The 25,094-nt window shown below is 42.0% G+C and overlaps 1 protein-coding gene across 5 annotated transcripts; it reads left to right on the forward strand.

The window, feature by feature from the left end:
• Window positions 1–631: 631 nt before the first annotated feature.
• LOC141919409 (arylsulfatase D-like) lies at window positions 632–25,094 on the forward strand. 5 transcript variants are annotated; one of them, XM_074814918.1, is made up of 12 exons: window positions 632–650; window positions 1,437–1,543; window positions 4,296–4,363; window positions 5,228–5,368; window positions 6,179–6,300; window positions 8,124–8,246; window positions 9,718–10,141; window positions 11,535–11,671; window positions 13,460–13,594; window positions 16,582–16,744; window positions 17,749–17,870; window positions 24,448–25,094. In XM_074814918.1, the coding sequence occupies exons 3-12, from the start codon at window positions 4,311–4,313 to the stop codon at window positions 24,816–24,818; spliced, it is 1,791 nt and encodes a 596-aa protein (XP_074671019.1). In that variant the 5' UTR covers window positions 632–650; window positions 1,437–1,543; window positions 4,296–4,310; the 3' UTR covers window positions 24,819–25,094. The 5 variants fall into 5 exon arrangements, with proteins under 5 accessions (XP_074671019.1, XP_074671020.1, XP_074671017.1 ...); XM_074814919.1 differs by lacking the exon at window positions 632–650 and adding an exon at window positions 3,164–3,371 and having other exon boundaries at window positions 1,134–1,543; XM_074814916.1 differs by lacking the exon at window positions 632–650 and adding an exon at window positions 1,134–1,357.

Below are 25,094 nucleotides of genomic sequence, written 5' to 3' on the forward strand. Positions count from 1 at the left end.
GCGTGGAGATTTTGGGTTGGTTGGGTTTTTTTTGGTTGGTTGGTTTTTAGGGCATGCCAGCAGGAGCATGGGCATGTCTGCAGTAGCAATCACATGGTGAGAAAGATCTAAATAGTCTAGAAAGGCTGACAGAAAAGTTTAGTCATAATTTGGACCAAAGACAAATGGAAATTAATACTTATGGTACTGGCAACTTTTAGAGATCCATCTTTCCCAAGGCATGATGTAATTTTTGAGAAATACAATTTTTTCAAGAAAAATCTTTGCACCAGAAGCATTACAAGCTGTTATGTAATCATACAAAATAAGTAGTGTAGTCAAATAGCCCAACTTGAAAACTTATATCTTATAAAAATAACTGAGTATAGTCATAAGTGCAAGGAGGTCAACAAATAAAAAACTGCTTCCAGCCATGACTATCCCTGCCGTGTATTATACAAATCTGATAGTTTAAGCTGCTTGATCTTTCTACCTCACTGACTCCTACTGACTTCTCTAGAACACAGTGTTAAATTCAGCTTTCACTGTACTCAAGTAACTCAGAGAACTGAAATGTCAACAAATGAATAGATGAGAGCTCCTCTAAGTAATTGCTTAAGACCTTTTGAAGTGTGAAGTGTATTGTAACAGAGTTAAATTCTGAAAGAAGTGTGAGTGGAGGGGAGAATATTAAAGTTTCAGTTCTTGGGGTGGGGGAAGAAAGCGCGGTTAGTGTCTTCAGCACAGGTAGGTCTACCTTTCCTGAAAATGCAATGAAGAAGAAAAGACAACATCACAGAAGAAAAGGGGGAGGACAAGCTAGTCATGTTATCCTGCCTGGAAGGATGGAAAAGTAGGGTGGGAGAAGCAAAACCCTAGGGCTCAGAGTGCTGTGTTATTATTTATAGCATCTCTTTTGAGGCACTGAAGTAGAGCAGTGACAGGCTTTCTAACAAATCTGCAAAGAATTAAGTGGATAGAGAATCTAGTGAAGGCAGTAGCCATGTTGTGCCAGTATTTCAAGAAGAAGGACTTTGTACTCTGCCTGGAATTCATGTAAAACCTGCGTGGCTGTTCCAGTTTGCTGGCGGTTTCTGGCAGGGATCCCAGGCGGTTTTTGAACTGGAGACTGGGGGAAGGGAGAGTAAGAGGAAAAGGAGCAAGTTCCAGCCTGCTTCCTCCCTCACACATCTTAAAGGATCAGGACTGGTCAGCACACCAAGGAGCAAGAGGGAATTCAGAGGAAGAATAATAATTGAGATGAGGGTTTGTTTTCCACATTGTTAAAAGGGATTGGCCTTTTTTACTAGTCTTGATCATTTATTGTGGTGTACTGGCTTACAGAGGGAATTACTATCGGACATTTTCTCAGAATTCTGTAAGTAACTCTGCTGATTTCTGGAGGCTGATGTTAAATTTATGGATTAATTTTTTTTTTTTTTTTTTTCATTCAACAGCTAAGGAAACTGGACAAGCCCTAGGGCCCAGTACGGGGTTCATGACACTCCTAGAGATGTCAATGAGAGCTCTGCATTCAGAAGAAATCAGTCTCTAACAGAAAAAGGTGAATATGCATATTAAAATTGTTGTGGTTGGGGGTTTTTTTGAGTTTGATATTTCTTCTTGTCCTTTAGTAAGGTTAGTGTTCCTAAAATGGCTTGCAGTAAATCAGAAAGCACTAATTTTAATCATGCCACTGCCAGTGGTATTAAGACCCAAATATCTTTTAATACCACCACTGCAACTTCCTGGTTTGAAATTCACAACTTTCCTGAGGGGTTGTACAAAGTCTCTGCCTAAATACCAGTGTGCCTGCTGTAACCAGCTGGCTGTGCCGCAGGAACCTGTGGGGAGAAACTGGAAGCAGCAGAGGTGTTGTACCAGCTTGGAAGCTTACCAACGCTCACAGGAAATCAAGGGGTTTCTTAGATGTCCAGATCTGTCTGGTTTCATTGCTCCACTACAGCTCACAAGGACCATGATGATCCTCAGCTACTCTGTAGGTGTTTCAATAGTTTTCATTGCAATAGTTTTGGTTTAATCACGTACCCCAAGCCCTTTAAACAAAGTGCTGCCTACCAGCTGCTGGGAAGGCAGAGCTCTGCCTCCATTGCTAAAGCACCAGAAAGAAGTTCCCATTACAGATAAGGACCAGAGCCGTTACTAGTTCTTCCTTCTTGCACATTAATGCCTTCATGCACTTGCCTGGTCGTCACCTCGGCTCTGTCCTACAGGGCCATAGTTCATCAGGGGTTTGGGGAAACTGCGGCCAGGCTGTGATTCTGAGGCACCACCACCATACAGATAAAAGATTTGAGCTTTTAGTAGTGAGTCCTTTGCTTTACAGTAAAACAGCCTGTCTTTTAAAGCATGATATTAGGCTTCTGGCATTTTCTTTCACAGCAAGGTCCTGCTTCAAACAGCCAGTGCATTGGGTCACAGGGATCTTGCTGGTTCCCCATTAATCTCCAACTCAGCCAGTGGGCAGGGAGGATGAGCTTTCAGTACTGCCTTTCAGGATCTTGCCAATAGAGAGGGGGAAGTGTCATCAACCCTATGGAAAATTCCACATTTAATGGAGATCAACCTTTTCTTTATTTTTTAAAATTATTCTTTTTTTTTTTTTTAATTTTATTTTCCCATATTGTCTCAGCCATAGCCAAATAAGCACCTAGATGTTACTTGGAAAAATCATCAATGGACCCCAGGTTCTGACTCTTTTTATACTATTTTCTTGGTCAGAATAACAGCATCTGCAATTTTTTTATCCCATGGTTCATCCTTTGAAATGCATAGGGCAGGATTATACTCTGCTCAGATCTGTTTAGTATTCCTCAGACATTCAAGGTAATTGTAACCCTTTTATGTACCAAAAAGGCAGAAAAAAGTTCTCTTAGAAAATGCTATATTTTCCCACTGGAGAACATGCTGATTTTGGAGAGAAAAAAAACCATAAGCTTTTCATTAGTCAAGATGGTACTTTTCAGTTCCCTGTGTTTAGAAGTGACTTTATGTTTACAAGGTGCTGTTAGCTGTTACAGAAAGTAAATAGTCTTATTAGCTTCAATCTGTTTCTTAATAGAGCTGACAACATCTTTGTTCTTGTGCTAGTTTGAAATGAAGTGTTGGAAAAGTAGGAATTTCCCATGGATGGGATATTTCAGATTTCTATCTCTTTTCACAGTGAAGGAATGAATGTCATCTCTAATTCACTTCAGCATGCACCATGAAGATGAGCGTATGCCAGTCCCCAATGGAGACGGTTTACCATATCCTTCTGCATGACTGTTTGCATTGTTCCAGTGCAACTTTTTCTGCAGATCCCTTAGTCTGTGGCCATTCACAAGGAAAAGGAGTGCATTTTCCAAGCATTCTTGGCCCAAAGTGATTAGGTGTGCTCTCAGTTTCAGCAAGCATAGGAAATTGCTTCCACTCATAAAATTTGCCTTGCCAGACAAAAATAAATATTTAGAAACCAGAAGGTTATTTTTAGGTTTTTAAAGTCCAGGTTAAGTTCATAGAGTTGGCAGGTAGAAAAACTGGCTTGTTAAACTTACATATGGCATTAAGCTTTGAAGTCCTTTAAAGAAATAATCATAATGATATTTATGTTTCTGGACAGTTTTTAGTAAAATTCAGATAGAAACACCTTCTTGAATGTACTAGATGGCATCCAAACCTAAGAAAGTTACAGTCCTTTCCCTAAGAATTACACTGCAAATATTAGTTGCCAGGATTGCTTTTCTTTGAGGCACTTTTTTGTAGTTTCTAAGCTCACAGTAAAGGTTAGATTCTTTTCCTGGACCTTGAAGATAATTTGAGGTTAAGTAAAAGTGAGATACTAGTTTTACTTATCATTATCTTGTTTGTAAAATGGTGAAAACTTTCCTCTTGGTGAATACCAACAGTTCTGTGCATGTATTGAGTAACTGGCACCTTTAACACTGTCTAAAGCCATGAGCATTTAGCCTTCTTTCTAAACGCTCCCAAGTCCCCCTCTTGGCAGCTGGGAACAGGCCAGATCTTGCAAAACTGCATGCTGTGCTCTCTGACCTTACCTGCCCTCAGCAGTGCTCTTTCTGCCTTGTAGTGTCAGTTCAGCGGGGCTCTGCAGACACACATTCAGGAACGTAGGGATTGTGTTGTCAAGCCCTACTAGTTCAGCCCACCCCTGCTGTAGCCAGCCGCAGGCAGTGGCAATATGATTGTGGTAATGCAGGGCAGTTAATGATCAACCTCACAGACAAGATCACCAGAGCTACTGGGCTCTGATTTTTTTTTTTTTATTACTTTTTTTTTTTTTCCTTTTTCACCAGAATTTGTGACCAACTATGTACCCACTTCATACAAGGGGAAACCATGAAGTTTACCAAGGAAAACAATGGTAAGAAAAGACACTCGCTGAGGGTCTTTCCTGGCTTTTAAGTGTTGTGCTTAAGAAAATGTAAACAGATCTCTCTCTCTTCCCCCTTTCTCCCTCCCCAACTCATTGAGAATCTAAGAGCAGCTAATACAGGTTTAGATCTATTGGTATTTCAAGGCCTTTTACCCTAGTTTTATAGAACACGTAGGTTTAGGAGTATATATAGTACATAGTATAGCACATTGCAATAGCTATTAATGAACTAGCAGCCAGTAGATATATTCTAGAATATGTATTTTACTTCAGGTGAACATCTGTAAACTGCCTCTTGCAAACATCTTGAGCAACTAAGACATGCTGAGATATTCTTACAGTATTCTAGGAAGATAAGCAAGTTTAAGCCCATTGCTGCAACCTTGACTTTTCAGATGGTCCCATGGCTGAAGGAACACTTTCCAGATGCTGTGTGTAGCACTGGGTGCAGTGGATGCAATAGTCAAGCCATTGCCATCACGACCAGCGTGCTTCCACACCAACCACCTCCATGCTCCTGTCCCACTTATTCCAAGAGCCTTGACAAGAGTGTCCTACACCTTTGTACAAGGGGTGCCTCAGGAGACTTGCACGCATCCAACCACTCATTCTGCTGGAAACATCTGCTGCGATCAGTGCAAATCTCAATAAAGAAATGCACACTCAAAATTCCTGTGCAAGTAAAAAGAAAATACTGCTGACGCAAGAACTTTTGTAAATATTCAGGAGCTCCATCTGCTGGCAGTATTTGGGAGCTGTTTGCATCTATACTGAGTCCTCATAAAACTTTAATAGTTTAAAGTTTATTGTAAAGCTTACAAATGTTTTTGTAATGTTACCTTTTAATTTCAGGAGCTGCCTAAACATCTGGCTAATTTTATGCTTGTTTCCAAGAACCTGTGTATCAAATCCTTCAAAACCCAATTTTTTACTGATACTAGCTGATGATCTTGGTATTGGAGATGTGGGTTGCTATGGCAATGATACAATAAGGTAAGAATGTATTCTACGAAAGAAATCATCCCTTCCTGGTGAATTCAGTGGAGGAAAAAACCACTGATGATATTTAGTATTAGAGAATTCATTATTAATGGATTAATTTATCTAGATACACTTCTTTTCAAACCATGTGCAGTAATTCCTACTGGAGTAATAATTATACAGGCATGCTTGAGCAACTTCCTTGGACTTCTAATCTTCAGCATATACAATCAGAACTTTGCAAATGTGTCCATGCGCTGTGTTTGTCAGGCATGTGTATAATTTATAAGTTTTCACAGCTTCAGTGTTGAAATATGAAGGACTGAAATTAGGATTTAATATCAGCTAACAACTCTAGTAGGCTTGTTATAAAGTGAAAGCTCAGTCTATGTGCTATATTTATCCCTAGTGCATTTATCAATCTGTATATAGATTGATTGATGGAACGATTGTATATATATACTGTGTTTACTCTAACCTATTATAGTCTTGGAAATTGTGTTTACTGTATCTATTAATGGAATCTTTTTCACTATGCTGAGCTTTTGATATGGGATAGAGCTGAAATACGTTTTTGGTTTTGTTGTTTTTTTTTTTTTTTTCTTTTTAGTTATTAATAAAGCCACATCTATCCATGGAAAAATTCATTCCTACGGAGTCAAGATATCTCAAAATATATGTAACAGAGCTTTCCTAGTTGAGTTGTAGATAAACAGAGTTTTGTAAATTTGATGGTAATGTCCTTGACAAAACTAGGAGGAGCAGGATACCACAAACTTCTCTGTAATGCATTTTTATCAGAGATGGGATTTTTTTCTTTAGGACCCCTAACATTGATGGCCTGGCAAAGGATGGAGTGAGATTTACTCAGCACATTGCTGCAGCTGCTGTCTGTACTCCAAGCAGAGCAGCTTTCCTGACTGGCAGATACCCTATCAGATCAGGTCGGGCCTCTCTCTAACGGTTCACTGCAGTTTGTCTAGCCATTGTTGCTATTAAAAATCCCCTTAAATAAGCCATTTTAAAGACTAGTTAATCAAAGGATTTGGGGTCTCAGTGAGGTGGGCAGAAATAAAAATGACTAGATTTAGTGATCGATTTCTATGGGAAAATCCCCACATAAAGAACATTTAATGTGTGTGGGAGTGTCAGCCCCGTGCAACTGTGGGAGATTCAATATGTTACTGGTAAATGATGAAGAGGCAAGTCGGCATTGGCCTGTCAGCCCTGTGCAGCTGTGGGAGATTCAATTTAAGAGGCAAATGGACATCAGTCAGGGGAGCTTTTCACAGGCTCGGAGAAGTGCTGGTCAGTCCTGCGCTGGCTCAGAGAAGCGTCAGCTCTGCTCTGCGCAGGCCCGGAGAAACAGGCCTTGGAAGAGAGATAAGAAACTGCCAGGCGGTGCTAAGGTGACTAGGAAAAGCAATGGACAGCTGCAATGCTGAGCTGTGGAAAAAGTACTGAACTGTCTGATGGGAGAGAGGGTTGATGGCCGTCTAGTTGCTGATTTGCTAATTATGAAGTAAGAGCTTCGGCAAGAGCATAGCGAGAGCATAAGTATGTGCCATTGTAATAATAAAGGGTCTTTCCTTCTGCACTTCAATGGAGAGTCTGTGCCTCAGTTGCCACAAATGTGGCTAAATGACAACACAGAAATGGATGAAAATCCAAACAGCACAAAGCACCCAGAGGTAGAAACATGAAGAAAAAAAATGTGTAAATACTGTATGTTCAGTGGTATTAAGATTATATTAAGTACAGTGTAATATTTGGAATATCCTGACAAACCTTTTCATGGTGAAATGTGTCAGACTGTAGAATAGTTCTCAACAATTATGTTTTAAAACAGATTTACTTCAGCCATGTAAATTCATGACAGAAAACTTCAGTTACTGCATATGGCAGTAATAATCACAGAATCATTCAGGTTGGAAAAGACCCTTGGGATCATCGAGTCCAACCATCAGCCCTACTCTACAAAGTTCTCCCCTACACCATATCCCCCAACATCTCATCTAAACGACCCTTAAACACATCCAGGGATGGTGACTCCACCACCTCCCTGGGCAGCCTATTCCACTGTCTGACCACTCTTTCTGTGAAAAATTTTTTTCCTGATGTCCAGTCTAAACCTCCCCTGTTTCAGTTTAAAGCCGTTCCCCCTTGTTCTGTCACTAATTACCTGTGACAAGAGACCAGCACTAACCTCCCTACAATGTCCTTTCAGGTAGTTGTAGAGAGTGATGAGGTCTCCCCTCAGCCTTCTCATCCTCAAACTAAACAGTCCTAGCTCCTTCAATTGCTCCTTAAATCAGTGTAGCTCCTCTGATGGGACTCTGAGTTGCTAAAAGAAATGTAATCATGAACTGAACATTTCAGAAGTGTGTACCCCTGACTCCGTAAGCCTTCTGTTCTATATAAAACATCTTTTTTTGTTGTTTTTTTTCCCCTTTTTTAAATGTTATATTTTGATAGAACTTTGGTTGTGAGAGGTTGCCTGATGTACAAACAGGCATCTTAGTGCCATTTGTAGACACCCCAGTATAGCTGAGGCATCTGCATTGGGTTAGCAAATAATGACATGGGACTTGGAGAAGACATTGTTCTAGGGGTCAATCAGAATATCCCAGGGCTTACTCAATGGCTTCTTAAAAGGCACTAGGCTTAGGCAACTGAGTCCCTCCCATTCATTAGAAAGAACAATCTCAGAAGACTGAAAATCTGAAAACTGGCTTGTTTAATTTTAAAGGCTGTTGTTCCTCTCTAGGCATGGCATCCAGCACTCAACGGCAGGTTCTCTTCTGGAATGGGTGTTCTGGTGGGCTCCCACCAAATGAAACTACTTTTGCTAGAATACTGCACCAACAAGGTTATTCTACAGCACTTGTCGGTATGAGACATAGCAACTTGCCACCTTTTGATTGCTTGTTATTTAAATGAGATGCTACTGTAAATATTTTTCTTTGCCAAAATGTCTAGTACCAGTTAAACTAGAGTTTTTTGCATGCATAACTTTCAAACTCAGAGGGATTTTTACAATGCCGTCCATAAGCCCCAGTGTCAGCACAGCATGTCTGATAAATTCAAAATGAGGATGTATGGAATACATAGATGTACACTGCAAACAGAAGTGAATGCAAAGGAAAGAATCTTGTTTGCCTAGTACAGATTGCTTTAGGAACAACTAACAGATATTCATTGATCTATTAGAGCAGAAAAATATTGTCTGCCAGTTGGAACCCAGACACCACAGTGGCCTTAATTATGTCTCATGGCTAGATTTTCTGTTATTTATGCATCCTGCTTATTATCACAGTTAAGACTCTAAAAGTGCCATATTTTCTGCAAAAGGAAACTCTGCCAAAAAAAGCTGAAAGTCCCATTGACTTTAGTGGGTTTTGGATCAGAATACATGTCTAAAAAAATAAAATCCTATTAACTCTTTGCTAATTTTGCCTGAACACCAAAAGGTGTCATGTGCTTAATTGTAACTACGGTGATTTTCATACCTCTGCTTGGCTCCAGCACACTGAGGTGTTATTTAGTTCCTTAAATTGAAATGAGTCTTACTGATGTCCTGACTGCACCCAAGCCTGTGCAAAAGGGTGAACTTTCTGTAGCTCAGTGCAGTCTGGTATAGCTTACACTGGGAACTACATTCATATACATGAGCACAGAGCTGGTTAGCAGTTCTCCGAAGTTATGTGTCTAGCTAATAGCCCCTAGGCCCATGGTTATAGACTGTCTGACCCTCACTGTCAGGATAATTACACTGCTCTGTCATATGACTTCATTAAGACTCATTATCGGTATATGACATATTCTGATATGTCCAGTTGTATGGGATATTTGGAATGGCCTATTTTTGCTACGCATTTGAAGATGAATATAGACACACAGAGCCATATGTACACCTTCTTCCTGAAATTTGTTCTTGGACTGTGAAGGTCGGATAGAACTTGTGTGTGAATTAGTTCATATTTTTGCACTTAGCTGGTTCTTTTGGCACAAGCGTTTCTCTGGTTTCTCCCCATCAGACTACCTGTTGATGAAAGACTACTTTATCATGTGAAAAATAATAAGCACCAACTGTTGCAACCCTGTTTGTTCTTATTCAGGGAGGTGTCTGAGGTGGACTATTGCCCCACGTGGAATTTTAATGGATAAGTGAAGAATACCGGCTGTTCTAGCCAGATAATGTGTCGATGCATGATTGCTTCCTGAGAGTCTGTCCCCATTCCACACCAGCTCCTCCCTTGGCTGCACCTTAACTGAGAAGTGCAGCCAACCTATTAGAGATACAGGCAGACAAATCTGAGAGTAACGATGTTAGATTTAAGATCTTTGTTTTATATTTTCAGGGAAGTGGCATTTGGGTGTGAACTGCAAATCTCGCCATGATCACTGCCACCATCCTTTAAATCATGGCTTTGATTATTTTTACGGCATGCCTTTTACCCTGTTGAATGAGTGTCAAGGCACGGATGACCCTGAACTGGCCAAGTCTTTGCAAGATACATATTGGCTTTACACACAGATGATTATCCTTGCAGGGCTTACTCTTCTGATTGGAAAACTTACCAATTTATTCTCAGTAAAATGGAAAATAATTATATGTCTGGCTATCTGTGGTCTCCTGTATTTCATCTCCTGGTTCTCCAGCTATGGTTTCACCAAGTACTGGAACTGTATCCTGATGAGAAACCATGATATCACTGAACAACCGATGAATCTAGAAAAAACTACTTCTAATATGCTGAAGGAGGCAGTTTCATTCATTGAAAGGTAACCAACAAAAATCGTATTGTGTTTTAAGGATTTTTAAAAATAATGTTATTACTAGGTTAGGCAGCTGATATGCTGAACGACCCATCTTGATGCTGGCCAGTAATTTGGTTTTTTCTGGCATTCCCCTCCCTGTCAGCATCCAACTGCTGTCCTTCGTCTTATACACAGCTTGTTAGCTACTCAGGAAAAGGAAGATGATTTTTTTTGTGTTTGTTTTGTTCACCTAATATAAAGGGGTCCCGGCCAAGGACTGGACCTTCTGCCGGTAGGAACAGAAAAATGATCTTAGCCTGATGAATGGACTGTTGTAGAAAGTGTCACATGAAGTTAATATTTTACAAACAGGAGGGTGATAGTGAGTTTTGGTTTGTTTTCCAAAGGTGTCCTTCATTTACAATACTATCAGTAACCTCAACTGGAATTGAACAAACTACTAAGTCTTTAAAAGTATTCATGCATCAAGTCTGGGCATATCCTTGAATAAGATTATACTATTTCTGTCAGGGTTTAGGGGTTGGGTTTTTTGATTTTGAGGTTTTGGCTGTTTTGTTTTTTTTTTTAAGGCAAATTGAAGGTAGAATATATCCCTTCTGCAAAACTCTGAGCACAGATAATCTCAGGTTCCTAGGGTATTCTGCCTGGCCTGATGTTAAAGGGATATGGTTTCCCTGTGGGTGCAGCATCATATCTGCCTCTTCTATGGGATGTCTCAGATGCTCAGTGACATCATTGCTTAAGTTTAAGCAAGCGACTCCTATTCTTATTGCCTCTGAGAGTGTGCCAGTCTTTTGGCTATGAACTTTCCTAGTTATTTATTCAATGTTCTACACATGTCTAATTTGGAACCAGAAAAAGAAAGGGCCCATTACGATTTTGGTCTTAATACAAAACCAACATCTTTGGGGTGTATTTTTATCTGGTCCGTCTCCCAAGACTGTAGGGAGTGGCGCTCGGAAGATCTCACGATGTACGGAAGGAATAGCTGTAGCCCTCCCTTGTTACGAGGTAAGGTGATAGATAGGCTTGTAATGTTAAGGGCACACCCACGAAGGAGGTACTTGGTGAACATATATATGTAAGATACACAGTTTAATAAACGGACATTTTGTATCCGCCACATTGGTGTTTGTGCTGATGTCTCCGAGAAGGTTTTAACCTCCTGCGGTATTAGTCCCTGTGACCTGAGCACCACTGACATGTGGGTCGGCAGGTTTAATGAGGCAGAGCTAACTGCGACACGACCGCAAAAATGCAAAGATGTCATAATCAAAAATTTTTGGTTTAGACCACAATAATAATTTTTGTTGAGGTAGTCACTACAATACCACTGTTATATTTTAGATTGAGTGACAGTTTGCAGAGAAATGATTATTGTTTTCTTTTATTTCAGAAACAAGAATAGACCGTTTCTTCTCTTTGTTTCCCTTTTACATGTTCACACCCCTCTCATTACCACAGAGAAGTTTCAGGGAAGAAGCAGGCATGGTCTATATGGAGATAACGTAGAGGAGATGGACTGGATGGTGGGTAAGTGCCTTCTTGAAGAAAATCCTTCATTTATTTGAATGTGGAAAAGAAATTAAAGGGGTGGTCACAGAACTCCCTTTTTGCATATGTCAAAAATCAGTGAACTTGGATACACAGTTAGCTCTAGAGATTGCCATACCATTACCACACATCTTTTTTTTTTTGTTTAAGATGAAAGTTCAAACTATTCTTGTGAGGATTTGTTCTTTTTCTTTTTTAATTTGCACACTTCTGTGCTGCAGTGTTAAATGCAGTCAAGTAATCAAATATGTGCTTGATCATGTTGTTGTTAATCAAAATGTGACATTTCTCCAGTTCTGTCTAGTCTCAGAAGATATAAGTGGTGGTGCTGCTGAATATTACATTATACCATGGTTGTGTACTTGTTCATTTTTATTGAAGAATAATCGATTCTTGGAGCAGAAACCAGAACTCCCTCCTAGACAAAAGGCCAAGTTTAAAAGCTATGGGGTTTCACTTAATAAATAGTGTGAAGTCAGTACATCGTGAAGACACACTTAGGTCTAAACCTAGGCTCTGAGTGCCAACTAGGTTTAAAAAGGCCTAGATTTAGCCTTACTTAGTCATTCTTCTCTTCTTCAATGGGAGGGAGGGAGATAGATACTGTTTGCATGTAATCAAAAGTGAAGATCCTACTGACAAAGTATTCCCCTCCTATCCAGGCCAAGATTCAATCCCTGAACCTTTTCTTCCTCCAGTAACTATGTTTACAAAATTGTATTTTGAGAGGAGCCTGATGCTTCTGATGGGCAGGCTAAGAACTCCTGCAAGATGCAGTTTAACCAGAGGACTCTGCTGCCATGTTTGTCTTCCAGATTTTTGGCACCAGACACCTTCAGGCACAGGATACGCAAGCAGAGCCGGGTAGCAGGAGTCTGATGGTGTAAGGAGCGCTTTGTATAGGCCAAACAGGATGGGAGCTAGTGAGGACAGAAGTCTCTGGGGTTGGACAGCTAAGTCAATCTAAACTGTTTTTCGGGGAAGGTGTGTATTTTTAGGTAAGGTAAATAAGTAGTTTGACCAAGGAGACACAGGAAGTCTGTAAAGGAGAAGAGATTGAGCAAAAGAACCGATCGCTGGCTTATGCTTTTTGCTTGCGTACTTCTGCTTTTGCTGCTACTTCTGTAGCTATGGAAGCTGTTCTTAGTGAATATATGTGATGCAGAAGGTGATGAGGACAAGCAATCAAAGATAAATCATACTCCGTATAAACATTTGATGCTATCAGTAACAAAAACACTCTTTATGAAGTTAGGTTTGAATTACAGTCTGTGAAGTTTTTACCAATGACATCAAGAGATTTTGGTTGATAGTATGCAGCCTGATCTCAGAGTCGCTGTTCAGCTCCTGGTGAGGCACAGCAGTTTTCTATGATTAGGAATCTAGGCTATTATTCAAGCTTTTCAAGGTGCTTGAAGCTAGACAAAGGAGACAATCCTCAACTCAGATAATTTACAGCATAAAGCTGACAGAGTGTTCTGTGTAGTTTGAATAAAAGGATCATTCATTTAAATTATTTTCCAATTGTTTTTTTATTTTCCTGTTTTTATAGACACCACAAACAAATTTTGGACACATTCAGCAGCTTTCTGTTGGGCTCTCATTATTTCTGTAATGCAAGATCATTCTTTGCACTGCTTGTGGTAGCTCATAACATAACTCATTCAGGTAAATGGAAGAACTCAGTCTTCACTGAATTTTGAGTCAAGACCTAAAAATGCTGACTGCATCTCCAGACATAGTTATGATGTTTTGCTTTGCTTATAGGCAGGCTTCTGCATGTTATTGACAAAGAAGGCTTGAAGAATACCACATTCATTTATTTTGCATCTGATCATGGAGGATCCTTGGAGTCTCACAGAGGAAATGCTCAGTTTGGTGGATGGAATGGGATCTATAAAGGTAAAATTTTGGTAGTGTGTACATGCATATGACTTCCTCTTAAAAAGAAAATGATAGAATAAACCACATCCAGATAGACTATATTTACTAAACTATATGCTGGGATGATGATCTTGGATTGTAGGGCTGGAGCAAATTCAGGGCATCAGCTATTCATCCTTCAGCCCTCAGACACAATCGCTTTCACCAAAGCTACTCCTGACAGTTATGTTGTCTAAACTATTCTTAAAGATCTTCAGTGATTCCCCAGATAATCTAGTTTTGCTAGTATTATACAGTCTATGCTGCTGGAGGTTTTTTCCTGGTACCTACCTTGGATTTCCTTGCTGCAGGTTAAGCAACAGATCTTGCCCTATTTGCTAATCTACAGACAAGATTCTTCCTTTCCTACTTGCAACAGCCTGTTATGTTCCCCGTTGTTCATCCTCTCTTTAGACTCCAGTACACCTGTACCCCCTTCTAGTTTCATGTTGTCTTTAAATACTGCACGCATACTATATCTAATCCATAATCCAAGGCACTACTTGAAAATGTTGTAGTATCATAGAATATCTCAAGTTGGAAGGGACCCATAAAGATCATCAAGTCCAACTCCCTGCTCCTCACAGGACTACCTAAACTAAACCGTATAACTGAGTGTCATCCAGACACTTCTTGAACTCTGACAGGCTTAGTGCTGTGACCACTTCCCTGGGGAGCCTGTTCCAGTGACCGACCACCCTCTCAGTGAAGAACTTTTTCCTAATGTCCAATCTGAACTTCCCCTGATGCAGATCCAGAACATACTGTTTGAAGTCTCACTTGAAACATCCTTCTGTTTTTCACAGTAGACAATTATCTATATCAATGCTGGCTGATATCATAATGACTATTTTCTTGATACAGTTTTCCAGTTTCTTGTCTATCATATAGATGTTTCTAGACACTCTTTCTATGACTGGCTTGCAACACAGTGTCAAAAACTGTGGAAATGAAGATCTATGGTATTGCTTGCATGTGCTCCCTCCAGACTGCCAAGCCTTGAAAAGCCACTGTGGCAGCTTGGGCAGCTTGGCATTTACTGTACAGTGAAGCCTTAAAATGGCTCCCATCACTTATTTCCCTACAGAAGAAGATTCAGCTGCCTTGACCTTGCTCAGCATCAAAATGCACTAGTAGTAAGTTACTTGATGAGCCACACAAACAAGCAATGTTTGATACAGCTGGAATCTCATCCAGGGACAATCCTAAATTAGCCTTCAATTCTGAAGTTTCCATACCAGTAGCAGATGCAAAAAGGCCAACGGGCTCACTTCAGTAGCTCAGAACATAACTTAAGGAATTCACCTTCACTAGCCTAACACAAGTATATTAGTAACAGGAGAGTCCAGAGAGGAAAGTGGATGTGATTAGGCAGAGATTTCGGTATGAGAGGACAATGATGAAGTCATGCCTGCTTAAAGAGGGGACAAGAGGAGATACAACATCAATTTAGATATTAAGAACAGAAAGGCATTCCCATTTATGTGCAGATACAGCAGAACAGGGGACATCCTAGTGAAACTAACTAGCAAGATTAAAAAAAAAAATAGTTTAATTCATAAATATCAGTAGAACTCACTGCTGGTATTGCTAACAGGATATTAAAAACAAGAAGATAGATAAGCCATGTGTACGAATAATGAGAACAGCCGATAGTGAATAACAAAGCATGAGATACTGTTATCTTACATAGCACAAAGATTATTGCACAAGCCGCTGGACTTGCCCTGTTTATAATCCATCATGCCATCCTGCCAGCCTTTAAAGCCATGCTCTGGAACCTTGTCTCTCAGCTGTAGCTATGAGTACACTCCTCCATAGCAAAGTCTGGCATTACTTAGCAAAGCCAGAGGCTTGTATAAACTACCATTCAGCTGCTGATTTATTAGCTGAGCTGATAAGCTAGCTTCAACTTTTGTTTGCCAACTTTCCTACAACACTTTCCAGCAATGACTTGTTATCTCTGCCCTTGATAGGAGAAATAACAGAGCAAAGGTCATATAGGTACCTGAGCTTCATCGTTCTGCAATTTTTATTTCTAGCTGGACCCTCAGCTTGGAGTTCTGGCTTTAAACCACATTGTTTCATTAATATCCCCATCCTTGACATCTATAATTCGTATCTGTAATTAATTAATGGTTCTCACTTTGATATACTACTCAAAACAATGAATAATTTGACTTGCAAGAGAGACAATGCATGGAGGAGAGAATTTAGAAGAAGATTAGAGGAATGCAAGAGAAACTAAGCTAAGAAAGACTCTTTGGATTACCTCAAGACAACTTCAGCAGAAATGTAGATGGAAAGTCTTCATCACTGCAGCATATTCCAAGCCTATTTACTGCACAGGTCCGCACTCTTCCATTTGGGACCACCTCAGAGCATCCCTGGGACTGTAAACTCCGGGAGGGTGATCAAACGTTATCCTAATTGCCCTCACTGTCTCCAGGACTGAAAACAATTTCATAATGTTCCTGCTGCCTCTGACTGACCTGTCTGACAACCAAGCTGGCTCTGTGTTAATCTCCCTTCCTTGGGCACCAAGTGGGGCTGCAGCCTCTGTTCCATTGACACCAAGTCAGATTTTGCTTTTTATTAATAACAGACTGTTTTCTTGGGTATGTTATTAGGGAGTGTGGAGATTATTCTTAGACATGACGTTTGATTAAAATTGTGGGTCGGAATGTCAGATGGTGAAATTGTTCCTCTTCTGCCAAAAAGTAGTGGGGTTACTGTATGTGCCACCCAAGAAAGCAGTGTAAAATAGAGGTTAATAATACTTATTTCTGAACAACAGAATTTGCACTGTAGTCATTCTGCTGTTCTCCAGGATTTAGTGTGTTTTCATTAAAGTTATTTGAATATTCTAAAAGTTTTAAAACCTTTTATTATACATACGTAATAAACATCTAGTACCTTTCATTCTTTTATCTTTTTTGGTACTTTTTCCCCCCCTTCCCTAACAGGTGGAAAAGGAATGGCAGGCTGGGAAGGAGGGATCCGTGTCCCAGGAATAGTTCGATGGCCAGGAGTGTTGCCTGCAGGGACAGTTATCCATGACCTGACAAGCCTTATGGACATCTTCCCAACAGTGGTTCACCTGGCTGGAGGGGCAGTGCCTCAGGACAGGTACAAAGATGGCTTCATAAACCATATTTGCTCCCCTTTCTTGATTTAGAGAGAGATGGCTATGTATGTCATGCATCCTAACAGCCACAGGTTAAATTCTGTTTGTTTCTTAACCAGGTAATTCTCTAGCTTTCTTTCTGTGTAGCTTTCCCCATCTTGTCTGCTTATATGGAAAAGGCAAAGGAAAACAGTATGTTTTATCAAGGGTTGTTTAGCTAATTCAGTTTTCTAATCACCAAAAGGCAACCTGGTTGATTTAGGACACTGGGATGACTGTAAAAAACAAAACAAAACAAAACCAAATGAAAAATCCACAGATATTCACAAAGCTGGTTGATCCTGTTAGAGCACTAGCACAGGCCCGTTCCAAGACTAGAAAGCCTGATTCTTCAGGAGTAGAGAAGGTGGAGCAAATGGCACATGGCCTGCATTTGGCTGCCAGTACCGGAGAAGTAGCTTCCTCAATGACAAACAGTTTGTAGGATCTATGTTAGACTCCTCTAAAGAACATGAGAAAGTGTGGGTGGCTAAGCCATTTGAGCAAAAACCATAAAAGTACTGGTGGTGTGTAATTAAACCGCTAGTCAATGCAGTAAGTGGGGTGGGTTTGGGTTTTTTGTTTGTTTGGGGTTTTTTTTAATGAAGCCTCGAGCTTATATAGCTATCAGTGACTTTCATTTCAAGGAGCAAAATTAGAAGCTGTGAACAATGCCTTCAATATGGTTATCACTTACTTCCAGGAAAATTACAGTAATGGTAACTTACATCCCCAGGCAGGATGTGTGAACTAGCTGGAATTGCAAAAACTGCTAGTAACTGCTAATCACTGGTCTCCATCCATCCACACAATTAAAAATCTCAGGGCTCATTAGCTAAACAGTATCTTGGGTTAGAAATGACACTTGAAACCCTCATGTTGCATACATGGGGAGTGAGTACTGCTCACGCTCCAGCTGCAGACTGAAATCCTTAAGCAGCCTGGTGACTCCTGTCCTCTCTGTTAGGGTTATTGACGGGCGCACCTTGCTGCCTTTGCTGCGGGGGACAGTTCAGCGCTCTGGGCACGAGTTCATGTTTCACTACTGCGGTGTGTTTCTGCATGCAGTGCGGTGGCACCAAAAGGACAGTGAGTATGAACATCCCCCCTCCTGCAGATCCAAGATGATGTGATGACCTCTAGCTTCCAACAGAGTATCATGTAAAAACATATGTGCATGTATTGAGTAAGTTTATTGCCTCAGATGCTCACTTCTTCTGCAAGGTGCAGAAAGGCTTCGTTGTTAGCTGTCCTGCCTTGCCTGAGATGAAAGGTTTCGCTTCCCTGGGTAGCATAGCTTCAAAAATCTCCCTGTCAATGCAGTGTTTCTTTTGCTTTTGCTGCAAAAACATTCTGGATCAGCTTTAGTGTAAGATTGACAAAAAAGGAACTGCACACACAAGGTCTTTATCTTAATCAGTAGTTCATTTATTTTCAATAGCCCTGCCTTATTTGTTTCACTTTTTCAGCTGTGACATTAGACAAGCTGACTGCAGCTGTAATGCTTTCCTGAGCTTTCAACAAGCACCTAATCTTTGCTAAAGTCACCCTCCATTACAGTGTAAAAGAGAATGGGCCAGTGACTGGTGGCTGTGTCCTTATTCCTGCTCGGAATGGAGGATAGCATTTGCGTGACCAAACACACATGCCTTGATCTGAGCTTGTTGTTTTATAGTCACTGAAGAGACAGATGTTTATAGGATGCGATCCACCTCCTTCTGATTAGCACATCTGGGCTAGATCAGTCATGCCTTTTTCTCTCCACTGATTAAAAAGGGACCTGAGGTTGACCATATCAAATATAAAAATCTCCCTCATATTGAAGTTAGTTGAGATGAATTGCACCTTCTGTGACTGGATGATGTGACAGTAAGTGTAAAGTTGATGAATTTGTGTGATACTGTGCTCTTTTTTTTTGTTCTGCACATCTGGAGAAATGCAGAAGCCGATGGAGTGGGCTATGCCTACTCATTTTCCCATCTCTTAGAAACTTGAATGAGCCCCCTTAATTTTTGTTTTCCCTGTCTGTGTAGTGAGAGGAGAATCAGGGCAAGAGTCTTGAGAGACTGCAATTAGGTAACAGTTACAAATGCTAGAGCATGCCACCATCAGCAGCTGTTCACACTCAGCTGCTATGTTGACAAGTCGCTGGCTGTTCAAAGAGCACTTCGAGTGCTGACTAGGGGGTGGGATAACCTTAGGCAGCCCAACAGGAAATCCTTTCTATGTCACAGTGTGAACTGGGGGTGATCTGTCTCATGCCCAGGTACATTTCCTTTATGATACTTTCTGATACAATGACAGTATTAAGTGTATAGATAGTATCAAGACAGGAATCTACTTGCTTAGTGAACACCTGAAGACTACAAAACTTACTTCTACTTGGAAATACTTCAGACTGACCTTTCTGTTCCCCTAGATACTTTCGTGTGTGTGTATCAGGCTAATGGCCGAGAACTTTGCTGTCTTTCTTGTTGACATGAATAAATACATACCAGAATTGCAACACTAAACTTTTAGTCATGCTGCTAGTTTAACCTTGAGGTCAGTGCCCTCAGCACACCACGTTTGACAGATGCATAGCTCCTGGGCAGGAGGTCACTGCACTCGGCTGGCAGGAAAGAGGGAGGAAAGGACTAAATGTGAGGATGTGATGCCAGGTGCTGTGGTGGAATTTTAGTTTTAGGTTCTTGATCCCCAAAGATAAATCTGGGTACTTCATTCAACGAAAAATGTGTGAACTATACAAGCCATACAGTACTTGAAGAGCTAATCCCTTCAGGGTGAGATCCAGAGTAACCCCCACACTGCTGAAGCAGCTGTATGGTAGAAAATGTTAAGTTCAAGGGTGTTTCAAAAATCCAGTTCTTCCACCGAGTGGAGCATCTTCAAGCCTTCCAGGGAGGGTTTTGTTTGTTTTTTTTTCTTGGTAATTCTCATTCTCTATTTTCTCTGGAGAGAAGATGCTGACAACATTTTTCCTAGCTCTTAGACAAAAGTATTGTTTATTTGGAAAAAAATAAAAATAATAATAAAAAAAAGCAGTGCTGCAACTGCCCCTCTTCTGCCTTGTTAGCTGAATGGTAGAGCCTTCACAACCTACTGGGGCTGCTGCCGTTGGGCAGAACTGCTGCAGAGCCTGGCGCAGCCACAGCTAGGTGGGCCCTGTCTCAGCAGCGCCCTTGGCCTTGCTTCTCCCCCTGACCCGATACCACCATGGCTGCGAAAGGAGGTGATCCCAGGGAGGGAGCCACACTTAAAGTGCTCAAGGCCAACATTTTGGCTGTCTCAACTAATTATCTCAGGAGACTAGGACTCAATTCTTCCCTGTGTTTAGGCACAATCAAAATACATCATCTTTAAGTGACATGTAAATTGCCGCTCCGCATCTTTGCTCTTCCTGTGGAAATAAAAATTAAAAAAAAAATAAACCAACGCCCTAACCTAACGCTTTAAGCACTCGGTTTTGGTTGGGGGTTATCTCCCTCCATTGCTGTCATGGTGTCTTTTTTAAGCAGCACATTAACACGATTAAAACGCATAAAAAACCCCTGGAGAGTGCGGCGCTCCCTCCCGGGTACGCCCTGCAGGGCGTAGGCCAGCACTGCCGAGCCGAGCGGGGCGGGGTGTTGCGCAGCGCCCCCCTCCCAAGACAAGGTGCCGGCCCCCGGCCCGCCGGCCCCCAGCACGGCCGGGGGTGGGGGCAGGCGGCGGCGCCGGGCTGGGCTCGGCGCCCCCCGCCGCAGGGCTGGGCCGCGGCGGCCGCTCCCGCCTCAGCCGGCAGCGCGGGGCCGCCAGGGGCCGCCAACCGCCGCCAGGGGGCAGCGCGGGGCCGCCTCGCGGGGCGCGGGTCAGGCGTGAGGGGAGAGCGCTGGGCAAAGCGGAGCGAAGCGAAGGTCTGAGGCGCGGTTTGCGGCTCCGCTTCGCGTCCTCACGCCTCCAGGTGCCTGTGGGCGCGCAGAGGGGGCGCGGCCAGGCGCCCCCAGCTGAGGGCCCCGCCCCGGGCCGTGGCTTCCCTTCCCCAGCGTCGCTGTGCCCACCTGGCCCTCGGGCCGAGCGCCGAGCCGAGGGGTGAGCGCGCGCGCGCCAGCAGCGCCGGCAGCGTGTGCGCGGAGCCCCCAGCGGCCGGTGCTCGGCAGGAACGGGGGAGTCACCGCTTCGCGTCTCTCTCCCGCTGTATCCAATACTCGTCAGACCGGGAGTTGGAGACTGACGGTGGGAGCACAGCTCTGGGAGCTGCCACTAAAGATGGGAGAGAGCACAGTTCACCTGACACAGGCTGGGGCTAAGCTGGTCCCACCCCAGAACTGCCAGTAGCTCCAGGCACTGAGCCTATCCACCTCTTCACATTACCTAAAGCAGAATAGTGGTCAGAAACTTAAATCTCTTACGCCTCTAAATCCATCACTATTCTTAGAGATATCTTAATTTCTTTTCAATATATATTTTTTCTGTACAAAGAAAGTTTTGTCTGATGGCGGACACTCCTGGAAAAAGATCCTACTGGAGGCATCACGCTGCACTTACCTAGTGAAAGGCTAAATGCATACTCCATCAAGGGATGAGGTTGAAGAACTGCTTTTTGGGTTAAAGGACTGCTATTCTCCTCACCTCCCTCTCACTTCTTGTTCTTCTAGGTTACAGTTTTAGTTCAGAGCAGAAGGGTGCTTTTGAAGAACACCCTTCTTGAGCATGCCCACTCCTTGTGCACTGGGTTGCATTGTGGAATGGGCTTGAAGATCATGACTTTAGTTTAAATGCAACTAAACTGTAAAATAGGCTCCAGCATGATACCAAATATGCTCTCATCACTAAAAGATGTGTAGATAGGACCAGACAAGAATTAGCCCCCAGTAAAACGCCCCCAGTAAAACACCCCCAGACAAACACAGCATGAATGTCAAGCCATCAATAACTCTTCTGCTCTACAGATCAGTTGCTAATAGGCTACACTACCTGTAACACAGACACACGATGCAGATGCATGGTGTATTTTGTGCTCCTCTGAAGCCACATGCACAGCTAGATCTCCTATGCCTGCCATTCTGCAACTTTTCCCATTGAGCCACAACTGCTCAAGGCAAGAGGGTTGAAAACAATGGGTTGTTCTGCCTATGAAAGATTGGCTAATCAAGTGTTACTGTGTGGCTCAGCTTTCAGCCAAGCCAGAAATTCTGATTCTTTGCTCCAACTGCCATTACTTGTGACTGGGGCAACAGACTTTTTAAAGTCTGTTCTAGCTCATTTACAAGTATATCACGTTCATATTACATATTTATTGTCTGTTTACTTCTATCTATTGGACAGGCTAGTTATGAAGCCATTGTGTCTTGATGTCACCCAGGCAGGACCCATCAACTAAGCCCTTCACTGAAGCCAGAAGGATCCTTTGTCTGTATGTTAAAGAGTCCTTTCCTCTACCACAGCACAATAAGGCTTATTAGTGACAGCCCAATTCTTTCTGCTCGTTAAACTGATTGATTGTTACCAGATGGGTTTGAGAGATGTTTGGATTGAAGCAGCAAATTTCCTTTCCCTTGGACATACTATATTAACATGTTGCCCTAAAATTCACACACATCCTTCAAATTCTGTCAGAGCTACTTCAGTAGCAAATTGCATATCCCCTCTTTGCCTCTTGGAGATGAGTGAAACCCCTGCTGCTTCCATCAGCACTGATTTTGCTGTCTACTCAGCTCACCAACACAGGTTAATTACAATCAGCCTCACTGTATCCTTCAGAATGAACTAACAAGGACCTGGCTCTCTCCCACTCTGCAACTCCAGTGATTATTTGCAGCTGTGAAGTGAATGTAAAATTTTGCAGAATCAGAACAATTCTCCTCAGACACTCTGCGCTCACTACTCCAAATTGCTGTACAGTGTATAAGTTATGAGGAATTCAGCTCAACTATTTATGGAAAAGAATGCCTACTCAGTTGTTTTTGTTTTCTGAACATTGATCACAAATTCCTATGTGTAGGTAGGTAAGTCTACCTGTCCGTCTCATTTATCTAAATGGTCATTTTAGCAATATCACAATAGCACTCTGACTAGAGCCAGCTAATTAGAAAAATGCATATGGCCCAGAGAGTACTTATTTAACTCCTTCTAACAGGTATCTATGTTACCTGACTAGTAGACATAAGACCCAAATCCCATACTCGGAGAATATGACAGAAGATGTTTGCATTTTTGTCATGAGACACATGCTGTTTTAGACACAAGACAGGGAAAAATAGAAGGATGTGGAGCACATCCCAGACAGCAGCAAAGCACAGACCCAAACAGACCTAAGGAATACCTGTCCTTAGTAAGCCATCAGGAAGTTAGACCATTTCCTTTAAGAAATCCACCTTCTGCACCCTTTCTCTCACAATTTCAGAAATGGAGATATCCAAAATCTGTAACATTTCTAAATGTATTATGCCAAAACATTTCAGAACCACTGAGACATCATCCCTCCACAGGAGTGCAGAAGCATAGCTTAGCAGGACGTGGAAACCATGGGAGTGGAAATAAATTGATACAGAGCTAGCCAGCCAACCAGCCAGCAACTGGAGATTTTAAGCTAAAAGATTACCTGACCCTTAATATCTGTTATTCGCTCTCCCTCACCTTTTAAGATGTTTTTACATTTTATTTTTTAACAAAATATGTTCTAGCAGTAGTGACACAACAGAAACAGAAGATTAAAGCTGCAGGCTCCAGTCATGAAAACAGCTCCGGGGACAAGAGAAGGAAGGAAAGTTTAGCTGATTCAAGTGAACCAAAAAGAAAATGCCATGTAGGGACAATGGAGTTGTCAACTATTTGTGCTCAAGGCATTACAGAAGTGGTTCAAAGTGTTGAATGTCCCTTTTGTTCTCCTCTCCCTTTTCCAGATATAGTATCTATTTGCTGTCTTCTCGTTGGGCACATCCTTCCCTCTGAGTTCAGCATAGTGCTTTCTAAATGCGAGGTGAGGAATAGGGGAAAAAGGAAGAGGGAGAAGAAAGGAAAATCTCCTGTTGAACTGCATTCAGATTTAGTCCTAGTCATTTGTCTTTTCTTCATTACAAGTTACAGACCTGCATTTATCCAGCGGTCAGTACAAGAGCTTGATAAAGTACAAGCTCTAGAGCTAGAAACTAGTTGCCTTCATCATGTTAGTTTAAAAATTTAAGACTCCAGATTTTACTGTTTTCACAGCCTGCAATTACCACCCTATTTGAATGTGTGCTGAAAAGTGAGCATAAAAATGAGCTGTGATCAGTTTCCGCTCAGGTGCTCTCTTGGTGTAGATGTACAGAGCCAACAGAAGAACCACCTACCAGTACCTGCACCCAGAAATCAGGGGCTACATTCTCCATTTCCCCCCCCCAAGAGGGATGTAGAGTTTTAAAGGGACACCAGAGACTCCCTGTGCACCCAAAATACTAGAGCTAACCATCCACATAGTGTATATTGTCCTGCACATACCCAGAGCCCAGCCATGCCCGTGAGCCACGTAAAACCATTCTGAATCCCTGCCAGCTCCCAAAAGAGCCTTTCCCCTGCATGTGACAACCGCGACATAAGCTTGCCCTAGGATCTGCCCCAGCAGATCGCTTAAAATATGAACCAACCTTTCATGGACCTTCCCCTGACTCCTAATGCCTGTTCAAATGTGCTTCTTCTGTGACAGGCGGCACCATATGGAAAGCTCATTATGCTACTCCAGTGTTCCAACCAGAAGCCTCTGGGGCCTGTTTTGGAAGAGGAATTTGCCCATGTATCGGGGATGGTGTAACCCATCATGACCCTCCGCTGCTGTTTGATCTCTCACAAGATCCTTCTGAGGCAAATCCTCTATCAGCTGACACTGAGCCCTTGTTCGACTCCGTAACGAGGAGAATAGGAAAAGCTGTAGAAGAGCATCGCAAGACACTGACTCCAGTCCCACAACAGCTGTCTCCTTACAACAATATATGGAAGCCATGGCTGCAGCCATGCTGTGGAACATTCCCATTCTGTTGGTGTGATGAAGAAAACAACAAAGCAGATGGCATACTTTAATACCAAAATGAAAGTACAGTTAGCTTTAAAAAGAGCTGATTCTTTTCACATTCACATGACTACAGTCATACAGAGATATGGGTCAGATTAGACTGGAATAACTGAAAGGGATGTTATTGATGCCTTTTATTCAACCACAGAAATTCATAAGCCTGCAGTTAAAAATAAATAAAAAATGCTCCAAACATATTCCACCTGTGGGTCAGCTGTACAATCTATCCCTCAAGTGCATAATTCTGGATCAAATACCCAAATAAATGAAAAAAAATTTCTTTC

This window comes from Strix aluco, chromosome 2 (genome assembly GCF_031877795.1).
Source record: "Strix aluco isolate bStrAlu1 chromosome 2, bStrAlu1.hap1, whole genome shotgun sequence".
Taxonomy (NCBI): domain Eukaryota; kingdom Metazoa; phylum Chordata; class Aves; order Strigiformes; family Strigidae; genus Strix; species Strix aluco.

Bases quoted from the DNA above. Each gene is read 5' to 3' on its own strand.
- LOC141919409 (XM_074814918.1), top strand. From the start codon at position 4,311: ATGTACCCACTTCATACAAGGGGAAACCATGAAGTTTACCAAGGAAAA. The intron at 6,301-8,123 runs GTCGGGCCTCTC...GTTCCTCTCTAG, and splicing joins CAGATACCCTATCAGATCAG to GCATGGCATCCAGCACTCAA. The intron at 11,672-13,459 runs GTAAGTGCCTTC...CTTTGCTTATAG, and splicing joins GGAGATGGACTGGATGGTGG to GCAGGCTTCTGCATGTTATT.